Source organism: Neltuma alba, unplaced genomic scaffold (genome assembly GCF_004799145.2).
Source record: "Neltuma alba isolate B1F8T4 unplaced genomic scaffold, ASM479914v2 tig00010915_pilon, whole genome shotgun sequence".
Lineage (NCBI taxonomy): Eukaryota > Viridiplantae > Streptophyta > Magnoliopsida > Fabales > Fabaceae > Neltuma > Neltuma alba.
Window position 1 is genome coordinate 46,820 of NW_021635692.1, and position 11,499 is coordinate 58,318.

General features: G+C 36.0%; 2 protein-coding genes across 2 annotated transcripts; both read right to left on the reverse strand.

Moving 5' to 3' along the window:
• Nucleotides 1–17: 17 nt before the first annotated feature.
• LOC114759901 (uncharacterized) lies at nt 18–3,947 on the reverse strand. The gene is made up of 2 exons (XM_028949133.1): nt 3,378–3,947; nt 18–373 (listed from the first exon to the last, which is right to left on the reverse strand). Exon 1 carries the CDS (start codon nt 3,855–3,857, stop codon nt 3,381–3,383), a length of 477 nt encoding a protein of 158 aa, XP_028804966.1. The 5' UTR covers nt 3,858–3,947; the 3' UTR covers nt 18–373; nt 3,378–3,380.
• A 2,815-nt stretch (nt 3,948–6,762) lies between these two features.
• Nucleotides 6,763–8,001, reverse strand: LOC114759887 (protein SODIUM POTASSIUM ROOT DEFECTIVE 2-like). The gene is made up of 3 exons (XM_028949114.1): nt 7,807–8,001; nt 7,568–7,643; nt 6,763–7,131 (listed from the first exon to the last, which is right to left on the reverse strand). The coding sequence occupies exons 1-3, from the start codon at nt 7,999–8,001 to the stop codon at nt 7,004–7,006; spliced, it is 399 nt and encodes a 132-aa protein (XP_028804947.1). The 3' UTR covers nt 6,763–7,003.
• Between the last annotated feature and the right edge of the window lie 3,498 nt (nt 8,002–11,499).

An 11,499-nucleotide genomic window follows, 5' to 3' on the forward strand; every position in this document is an offset into this window, starting at 1 on the left:
GGCTATTCATTTTGGAATTTTTCGTAAGTAATCCATGGTATTCAAATACTTCAATTATAATACAGTTCTACAAATAGGTACATCATTCGATACAGATATAGGCAGCGTACATACTACATAGCAGAAGTAAGAAGAGCATCAAATATACAATATTCAAAGTACAGCCCAGCAAAGATATGACAATTATCCATGAAAGTGACAACAGAGTGGATTCCGGACGTCATATATATAAATATATGGGTACATGATGCACTAAACCTCGTAACATTTATTTTTATCGGCCACAGACAGGGCTTCGGGTTGATTTGCACTTAAATGGTGGGTCCTGGACACAGTCACCTTGCTTAGACCATGGAGAAAGCGAAAATGTACCCTGCACAGAGGGTTGCAAATGTCAGAGATGGAGATTTCGTAGAATGCGATCCACGTTATACCACAACGAGAATCCCAAAAACAAACAAGGGAATACCATAATACCAAGACATAAAAACAAGTCAACATCTTGTTTTATGCATGAATCTGGAAAGGGGGGAGGGAGAGAGAGATGCCCCTAGTAAGTAGTAACTAATGTAATAATATTTCACATCAATCATCAACCAACTTTTTCTCTCCAATAAGAGAGGAATAAACATCCAACCAAAAGGGCATCTGCTTAGCGTCACAGCAAAGCTAGTACTATTAAGTTCGCTGATTTTTCCCTTTGTCTAATGAACCAAATTGAGGCTTTGGAGCAACGGGAAAGAAACCAACAACGACCAAAAGGAAAGGACTGAGAATAGACATGGGGGCTTATGTTATTTGGCGTTTAAAGTGAGCAGCTGTTGTCAAAAAGGAAGCCTAGAAACTATGCTGTATTCCTAGTTGATTTTCCTCTGTTCGTCTGAAGGCTCAAAATCTAGACCTCATAGCATGAGAAATGGGTCGCACAAAACTTACAGATTCATTGCCCACGAAGTTATACTGGATCCATGAAGCACTGCTATAAAACATACTCAATACATCTTCGGGTTCACTGAAAAATCCCAAACTTATCCAAAAGATGTATGCATACTGCATTGACTAAAAACTTTGCATTTTACAACCCCAAAGAAAGAAAGATTATTCAAACGATGTTAAAAATGAAGAAAAGGCAACTCTCCAGTTCATGTGATGCATAAGAAACATGATTTTTTTTCCTGACAATAAAAATCTTTTTTTTTCCCATTTTTATTAGAACACAAAATTGGTGGGCATTCAACGACTCTTTCAATTTGAAAATTACGAATATGCCTTTTCTTTTTAGCTTTTACGCTAATGATGGCCAAATATCAAGTTACATATGGCCATTGAGGGGCTAGGTAAACAAAGAATAATGCTAAATCAACCAACCATTGCATCAAACATATGACTTGCTGTTTTCACATAGCCCCCTCTACTGCCCAGCTAACAATCCATTTAGATGCAAACAATACACAGAATGAAAAGGAATGTATGGAAAAAGTGAATACAAAAAATAATTCAATTGACCAATAAAAACATTCCCCTGCTAAAAAGAAAAGGAAAAAAAGGAAGAGTAAAATGTACAAATATTGCTAAGTAATGAAGAATATAACAAATACTAATAAGATACGATATCTCCACTTCCACCTCTCCATGACAACTGCGGACTAAATACAACTTCGTAATACCAATTAATTTTCAGATCTAACTCCGTGACAGGGCATGGCGGTATCAAACACTGTCAACATGGATGGGCTTGAGAATGGAGAGCTGGAAGATTCATGACACATAATATTTAGTACTACGTAGAAATCTCAAACATGATCCAGTGGCTGGAAAGTTCCAGCCCTCACATCTCTTCTCATTCTAGAAACAGTAACCCACGGTGTATTAGTCCAAGCTAAAACAATAAACTGCAAGCAACAAAACGGGCAAATAAAAAGAGTATTGTTGCAACTTGCAAGATTTGGTGTCCACCCACACCCCGATCAAAAGCTAAGTACTAGTTAGAGCAAAATGAATTCCATGAATCTTTGCCCACAAACAGGGTATGGACATGATTCAGTTTTCATTCAATGACAGTATACGCAAGCCATGAAGAAATAAGATTAATTAGAACTATTATACAAAACAATTTACCAGAACTTCTATCAAAACAATCTTTCAGGTTAACAACAGCAACACTGTCTAGTAGATGCTATTTTCACATATAGCATCGACTCAAAAACAAGATTGGATGTTCCTAGGTTAAACGAATAACTCACTTGTTTCTTGAAAATCAACATACTGCAATCAATCGTAAAAAGCCAACTTAATATAATCAATGAAATTCAGGAAAAGAAAAAAAAGGAAGAAATAAGCTGAAGACAAGGTTAATTGACAACTGCATAACAGAAGCAGTTAACAACAACTAAGTTCCACATTCTCATAATTCAAACCTATGCCAGAATCTACGGGATGAATGGAAATACTATAGGATTAGCTAATGGAAACGAGGTGGAATTATTAAGAAATGACTGTATTGGATCACCCCATTTTCATGCCAACAAAGAAAGGTTTCGTGGCATTGCAAAATTCATCAAAACTGGTCAAACTCAAACCTCATATGATAACTAAACTCATGGATTATTAGCCTAATAATTTTTTTAGCCCCAATCATGTATAATCATGTTACCACTGTTATTAAAGCCTAATGGTGACCTAAATATACTCAAAGTCAAAACCCATGTAATTCCAGCTAATCCACAACGTCTACTTCTAGTTCGAAGCTATTAGTGTTCCCAATTCATTCCCACCTACCAAGTAATGGTGCTCAAGGTACATGTCGCTACTGACCAGCCACGTGGAAAGTTTTATTGATTCAGACAAAGAGGAATACTTAAAAAACGAAAATGAAAGCTAACCTATTGTAAACCACTCTTTCGTTCTTTATTCATGCTTAAGATATTCTCATCCGGGTTCTTAACAGATCGTTGATCGATCTATTAAAACGTAACAAGTTGAATGCTTTAATTGCAAGCAAGGTTTTAAAATAAGGTCCCCAATAGGAACTGAAAAGTGAAAGCCACGATTGAAAGAAAATAGCCGCGGCATAATAATAAAAAAAGAAGATAAGGTAGAAATCAGATGGAATAGTCAACAAAGAGCCTGATTATTGATTCCGAAAGAAGTCGCCGATATATCCAAGCATGCAGAATATTCAGCTATCAACTTACTAGTGGAGAGAAAGTAATAATTTATTCAATCCCTGCCAAATAATAAGAAGCACGATGCTTCAACTAATAGGATTCAAATAAGGTTCAAAGCATCTAAAAAGTTAAATAACAAGAAGCATCTAAACAGTTAAATAACAAGAAGCAGAAGTGCAACACAGAGCATGAAAAGGTAAAAGATGCAACCTTTCAGGAGGAAGAGCGCTGGCCCTCACAGGCAGGGCTCTCATCGAAATTCTTCGTAGGATACTTCGCAGTGACCATCCCAACTTCAAACACTATGTCGTCGCCAGTAGAGCGAATCCCTGTGATAGACCACCACTTAAAGAGAGCCCGGACTCTTATACCATCCAGCTGCGCTATTTTGCCCTTGACAATTTTGCCAGTGATCATCTTGGAGTAGGTGGCGACGTAGTTATCGGGAGGGAGCGTGATCTTGCACATATCACCGAGTTCAACAGAAAATTCGCCGGAGGTCTGGTCGACGGAGTAACGTAAAACTGTGGTGGCGGGTAAAAGGCCAACAGGGAAGCCATAGCTTGCAAGCTCGGTGTGAGCCGGAGACGGCGACAGGGAGGAAATCGAGGTTTCAGGGTTAGGATTTTGCAACGAAGAAGATATGAGAAGCAGAAGGAAGAAGGAGAGAAGGGCAACTTTGGGGTTCATGATTTGGAATTGCACTGTGATTTTGCGATCTGAGAGGGAATTGCAAAAACGTTCTGCTCTGCCTCTGCGTTTCCTCCTGTTGTGGCCCGCAATATCAATGCTTCGCTTCGTGCTCCTCGTTTCTGATTTTTATTTTTAATACTTTAAATTTTAATTTAATTGTAAATGCCAAACAGTTGGGTTGTTTTGGCTATTAAAGGCTGTTTTCTTGTCGACGTATCCATGGTCAGAATCCTCCTAGCTTCGTTGGGCCCTTTCCTTTCTGGTTGATAAATGATGGGCACGTGTCTTTTGCTTATATCGCTATCTTGACCTTTACCTGTCTTCACTGGTTAAAAAGAGATTTTTTTTTAACCAAAATTTATGTTTATTTTCGCTGACAGGAAAGGGTTTATTTTTTACAATTTACTACTTTTGTTCTTAATACAAAAACCATTTTAATATTCAATTTAATTAATAAATATTAGATTCTAATTTATTTTTTATCTTATATTTATCTATTTTTTAAAAAATAGTCTCTATAGTAGTTACATATATTAAAAGTGTGATAGTTTTAGCTAATTTTATTTTTTGTTTTTAATATTATTTGTTTACCCAATTTATAATTACTAAATGGATAAATTTAGAATCAGTTTTCTCACCCCAAACCTTGTAATTTTTGAAGAGAAAAAGTACGTAGGTCCCACATGTTTTATTCTCCGATTTTTTTGAATTTTTCTCTCCACATCAAAGCAGGAGAAAATTATTTTTTTTCTTGATATGTTTCTCGAACTTTTCTCTCACCTCCATTTTTTTCCCCAGCCAAAAACTGGGTAAAGTCAAAGACTCAAAGTCCCAAAAGAAATTGCCTTTCCCGTTAATCTCATTATCAATGTGACATTGCATTTGGGCCCATGACGAGAGTGGATGAAGCATTGTTTTTTTTTTCTTGTTGATCCCAACTCAACACGTCCTGGTCAAAAAAAAAACACTCAACACGTAACTGAAGAAAGGGTTTTTCAATTGGACTTATTCATTTTCATGTTTTGGGCCTAGGCTTAAATATGAAGAGTTGGGCCCAAGTCCAATCTCTATTCTGGTTTGATCTTTTAAGGGAGGTCTGAAGCTCTTCGTCGCAGCTACCAAAAGTGGTACTGTGAAATACTACTTCTGGTTTTAATTATAAGAGCTAATTAACTAATTTAAGGATATTAAGAAAATAAATTAAGTTCGTTATTTATAATAAATAGGTGTTGTCTTTCTTAAAATATCCTTACTAATCAAATGTATTGTCTAAAACTATTATCATTAGAAGGACTACCTTGGAAAAAAATACATAAATATAAGAGACAAAATAGATTGAGATCTTATATTTAGAATCAAAATAAAAGTCAAATAAGGTTTTATATTAAGTATAGGAGGTAGCAGTTGAAACTAGAAACAGCTTTTGCTCACAAGGCCTCGAACCAAGAGCCCAGATTAGGGAATAAAATGTTTCTAGTTAAAGTGCCTGTGATTATGTTGACCCAAGGATTAAAAAGTAGCGGAACTCACTGAAAGTGAAACTGAAAGGCACAAACAAATGAGCCCCAGATAGGGTCTGGCATAGTTTCCGTAAGGAGTGCAACAAAAGGCAAAAGCTGTGATTCTGAGGATTTTAAGCGTTAACAGAGAAGGGAGGTCAATAACGTGTCAGTAAATGCAAATTTTAATGGCGAACAAAGCCATCTCTTGGTTCTGATGCTCTCTCTGTGTCTCTCAGAAGTAAGATTGCTTTTGAGTCAAGCTAAGCATCCTTTCCTCCCAGTCCCAGGCGATTTTGCAAGTGCTCGTTCAAATTTGAGTGCTTTAGCAAATCCTCAGACTCAGAGTCTGTGACTGTGACGTTTATTTATATATACTTAAATACTATTATGTTAGCTACTTGGGAAGCACACCCATACCTATGATTCTGCTAAAAGCAGCCATAAAAGCCATGCCATGCATTCTGGATCTTCTCAAATCTTTTGCCCCTCCCTCCCTCCCTCCCTCTCATTGCTTCTCACCAAACATATGCATACGTAATCTTGTATCTCATATTTTCTTGTTGCTCTTTAGATTGTTTATTTAAGAATAACAACATTTTCAAGTTATTGGAAATTTATTGGCAAAAAAAAAACCCCCGGGGGGTAATGCAAGCCTGACATTTGTTTTCAAAACTTAAGTTAGTCGTCTTGATCATAATAAAGAATATTACCCGGATATTTTTCTAAGAAAAATATTTATACTCCTCTTATTATAAGTTAGAGAGAAAATTTGTTTCCTATTTATCAGCACATTATTAATTTTTTTACATTAATGTATAATTTTAACCCCTCATATTATTTTCCTAAAATTTGTATATATTAAATAAAAATAAAATTGAGAATTTACTAAACTTTAGAATTGATTTATGATTTTTTTATTTCAATAAAATATGTTACGAATGACTTATAAATCAGACTAAATGAGTATTATTTAAATAATATCTAGAAGAAATTCTTATAATTTCTCATTGTTTTTGTTATTTTAAACTAGCAAAATTTAAATTTATCTTAAAAACATTATTTAGATTTTGAATTTTAACAGAATTTTTTTAAATAAAATTATCTGATCGATTTTAGAAATAAATATATACAAATTGATCGGTGGCCATTTAGGAGTATTTTTCATGTCACTTTAACCCAAGAGCAAGAATATTCCGCCGAACTTGAGCTCAGCTCGTCCCGAAAACCTTCTCGCTCAACAGACAACTGATCAGTTTCACGTTCAAACTTTAAGTGCTGCTTCTTTCTTCAGTCGGAGCATTAAATTGTCGACACAGCAATTAGCTTCATCCAACACATTACTACATGATTTTAAGGAATAGTATATATTCATAGTACAGAGCCTCTTAAATACAGGGTGTACTAAATATGTGATCGGAGAATACGATATCACCAGACTTGGCCAAACGTGCAAGCAGATCTCGAGTCTCAAAAAGAGACATTTAATACACTATCGCTTTCTTGTTTTTCTTTCTAGCGACATGGGCATTATACATTTTGGAAGAAAGGGACAAAATGAGAGCAAATACAGAGCTTCTTCATTCTGCTTTAATGGATCCTGCTTGGAAATGTGAATCCTGTGTGGGGCAAATTTTTAACTCTTCAGCGTGGAGAATCCCAAAGTTGTGCATTCTTGACCTTAGAGACACTTTCCAACACTTCCAAGGGAAGAATGTCGCCAATAACAACCACCATTTTGGTCTCCAGATCTACCTTGTATGAGCTCACTCCTGTTTAGGAATTGCAGAAAGACAATTAATATTGTTTATTACGAATAGAGACAAAAATTATTCATAGTTCATACCAACTACTGAGGATAAACAACAATCATGTTGACTTTTTCACATTTTGACACTGCCTTTGTCAGAAAAGGAACTAAAGTAAAATCTAACTCTTCTGGTGGACAGTTGGACAACCACACTGGATTTTATCTTGCTGCTCAACAGTAATTCCAGTAAGTAATAGTAGAAAAATACCAGATTCAGATACAGTGTTTCAAAATCTAAGGAGAATATTAGAATAGAGCTCAAAGCTGTATAGCATGCCTAAGAGCAATATCATCTCAGATTGTTCATCTTTAGTTTTCTAGAGCCATTCTAATCCAGTTTGTTGACTGATGAAGCTGTTAAGGTTTATATCTTTAATCATCAAAAATATGAAACTCACCTTCCAACTTTGAGACATGTTTCTCAACTTTTCTTGCACATCCATGGCAGTGCATGGACACCCTCAATATCACTATCTGCGTGCACCATCATTAGAAGGATATCATGTTAATCGACTCTGCCCGTCTAAAATACCAAACTAACCAAAATATTTGATCTTTCTGACCATAAACCGAGAAGAAAGATTGGTGGGATAATTCAAACGTGACAGCAGAAAGAGGAAAGAAAAGAAGGACTAACCTTGGGTTTCAATTGAAAAGCCAAAGTCTGCTTCCCGGCAACCACATCTTTAAGTCTTAGTTTCTGATCAGCGTCACTCATAATCAAGGGCTTTCCCTCAAACTCATCATCAAATTCCATGGAATTTACACAGAAGCAAGAGTTTGAGCAAGAAGAGAAACAGAACGTGTCCAACATTTTACCAAGCTTACCCATATCAGGCTCTTATCAACAAAACTTTGAGACAATCTGAGTTGAAGGAAAGTTCTCTGCTCTCACAACAATGGCCACCCGCCTCGCTAACTGCTTGAGTGATAAAAAACCCAAAGCAGGTTTGCTCACAATACCTTGTATTAATAGGGCATGGGGGGAGACAGAGAAGCTTTTAAGTCAAATTTTATTGGGGAAGCCAAAAGTTCACAGAACCCAATGAATTTTGTGAAGAATAATGTATAAAAAAAATAGCAACCAGACTTATTGGATTTGTCATGTGATCTGCCACTAAAAATTTGACCAAAATAAATACAATTTAGACAGACCCGCTAAAGATTCTCAAAGTGGCTACTTGGGTCATGAAAGAAGCATAAAAGTGTCACAGAAGAGAAACGTGACCCGTGTGATCAAAAGATGAGGTATAGGTAAAAGAAGGGGGCAAGAAAAAGTGACAAAAGGGACAGGAAGTAGGAATGACAGACTTGATAAGTGAATGCGATGAAGGTTAGCCCAAGCCGGAGGAAAAGAATATATATATATATTGATAATACATGTGAATAAACAATTAATTGTAACATTCATTTATGAATTATGAACAATAAAGAATGGAAAAAGAGGTCAAATGTTAGGGAACAAAATCAAGGCATATTTGGTAATACAACTGTAATGCAAAATGAGAACAGAAGGGGCCAAACAAAAACAGAAAAGAAAAGAAAGAAAGAAAATGATGGGATGATTGAGTCTGAGCGGCACACTATTCAACAGATAATTAGAAGAGTATTATTATAGTTCACTAAAGATGCTCATACATAACTCACTACTGGCTGGTGCACAGTGACTAGTTTTGTAACATTCTGGAATTATATAATTATATAATGAATAAACAGATCTAAAAGCAACGTTGACAAAAGCATGCCATCTACGTTGTGAATTATATGATTAGAAAATACACTTGATGGAGAGATTTTGCATGCCTAGCATTCTAAACTATGTAATTATATGCGCAATGGGAAAGGGAAACAAAGATAGGATAAGTAATTTGTGATATGTGGACGGTTTTGTCTTCGTCTTGAATAAAAATAGTGCAAATGGGGACATGGGGCTATTCATTATTGGGCAGCATGAGTTATGAAGCGTTTTGGAATAATTGCATCATTGAATAATTATGTAAAATAAAGTTTCCTTTTCTCTACAGCTTGGTCCATGTGGTGGTGGAACCTTTCAAGGAAGGCACAACCGGAATTATGAAAAAGCTGAAGGCTATATGTCAGTGGGCGTCAGTCATATGAGTTTGGCTTCCGCAACATCAAAGTAGTTTAAGCTCAAGCGAGTTCATTTTTGCTTTTCTGTGAAGTTAATTAAACTAAGCACCAGAGAAAGAAAGAAGGAAGGAAGGAAGGCAGCAGTTCATGGTCATATTGTGGACCTTTTTGCAGAACGTGACGAAACCCACTTTTCTCCAGCAACAAGATTTTGCATTAAGGAAGGAACCCTGAAATGGGAGAAAAAAATCGGCTCAATTACTATGAAATCTAAATAAAAAATATAATTATTAAAAATTTCAATAACAACGAACAGTTCCAGATAATCAATAATAAATGCTCACTTGTTATTGAGATTCACTAATAATTATTTTCTTTCAGGACTCATATAATTCCCCAAAAAAAAAAAGTGATTTCATATTTTCATGATAGTGGCACTGAGGGAAAATGTAGTGCTTGACGTGACTTGGGTTGCTTCGGGTCACAGTGAGATGGGGATCCACTATAGAGAGAGCATAGATAGAATATGACGCGACAAAGTATTATAAAATAGTAATTAATCCTCCTTGCTTCTTTAGTCGACTGCTTTCTTATGCAAGGTGGTTCTCCTAAGTCCTAACGCTGAGAAAAGACAACAGAGAAGTTGCAGGTCGTAGCAGTTAATTGCTTCTGGGATTTCAATAATGGAATTGAAAAGGATGGTATCATCAGTACATTTAAGAAAATAATCCTTCCTAAACAGCTCAATCTTTTTTGTGGCTTCATGATGACTCTAAACTCATTTTACTGTTTCCATATATAACTCGGGCTTACTTGTGACGGCTCACATGGGTGGCTCATTGAAATATTTTTTTTTAATATCAGCTCATAGTTGGCTCACCTAATCGGCTCAATGAATTCATTTATTTTTATTCTCAGCTCAACTCGTGGCTTACGTGCTTTTGAATTTCCCTCTCTTTTCTTTATGTCAGCCGAAGTTCAAATTCAAATTTCTTCATTTAAATAGTTGAGTTTTTTTTTTTGGGGTCTATCCTCATTGAAACATGCATGTTACTGCTGCTGTTGGAACGAAGAAGTGGAGTCTAGACCTTGAACCAGAGCTGTGCAAGCTCGATTCTCTCTCTAGAGTCTCGAGAATTACAGAATGTGGTCGGCCTCTTTTATTTCAAACCCAACTTATTTTGGAAAGTATCAAAATTCAAATTCTTCTTCTTCTTTTTTTTTTGATAAATATGAAACTTCAAGTTCAAAAATGAATTATAAATTTTCATTAAAAACTAAATTTGGATTAAATAAGTCAATGACTATTATCTTAGCACATGGCTGACGTCCCACTTGGAAGTTGGAACACATCCTGGACTGCACAGTGGAATAATATTCTGCATTCTGCACCGACTAAGCGTCACTATGGCTTCCACTTCCCAACAATGAAGCGACATCACAGAACATATACCGCCCTTATAATAATTCTAAATTGGACATTGCATTAACCACATATCAAGGTCCGTACCTTTTTGTTTAGTATCACTTGGGTCTCCACATGATCCCGGTGAGTATGTGAAGGAGAGTTAGACGTAATCACTAACTAAACTGACTATATTTTTAGCCATGAAGAATGGTTTTATGCTTTAAGAAATGAGTATTGTGAGAGAAATCTTGTCCTCATGGTGGTGACTCACTAAAATGCATGAGCCATATATGAAATAGAATGATGGCAGCAATCAAATAATTGACAATACGTCACAATAATATAAATAGTTGTCATTGCACTTAGCTTCTCACTTGCAGAATACAGAAACTATGCACCTCTTGAGAAGGTTCAATTCATCTTCCAGTATCTGCAAGAAAAGTATGAATCAGAGGCAATCAGTGACATAAACCAAGCACATTCAGACTGAGAAAGCAATTTGCCTATGAAGCTTGAGCTGTCTCTGACAATTTATTATCAACAAATTATTAAGCAGAACAAGAGCTGGGATGGATCCATCAAATGAGCTGGGATGGAACAGAAATATTGATACTAACCACTAGTATCTGCCAGTAGAAGAGAGCCATCAAAAATGAGGAACTTCAAAACAGAATGGGATTATCCCTTTTTTCCCCATTGCAGCTAAATTAAGGTGATGTTTCAATAGATCAAGTTGATCATTGCCAGGGCCTATAGTCAACAGCTGAATGCACAGCAGTAGACGAGTTTGAACTGTGATTGACCTTTGTTCAGTAACAGGGTACATGGAGG

What these genes read in the sequence shown, in the direction of transcription:
- LOC114759901 (XM_028949133.1), bottom strand. Translation starts at nt 3,857, where the DNA reads ATGAACCCCAAAGTTGCCCTTCTCTCCTTCTTCCTTCTGCTTCTCATA.
- LOC114759887 (XM_028949114.1), bottom strand. Translation starts at nt 8,001, where the DNA reads ATGGGTAAGCTTGGTAAAATGTTGGACACGTTCTGTTTCTCTTCTTGC. An exon ending in CTTTTCAATTGAAACCCAAG is followed by an intron (nt 7,644 to 7,806) that starts GTTAGTCCTTCT and finishes TGGTGCACGCAG; the next exon opens with ATAGTGATATTGAGGGTGTC. An exon ending in ACATGTCTCAAAGTTGGAAG is followed by an intron (nt 7,132 to 7,567) that starts GTGAGTTTCATA and finishes ATTCCTAAACAG; the next exon opens with GAGTGAGCTCATACAAGGTA.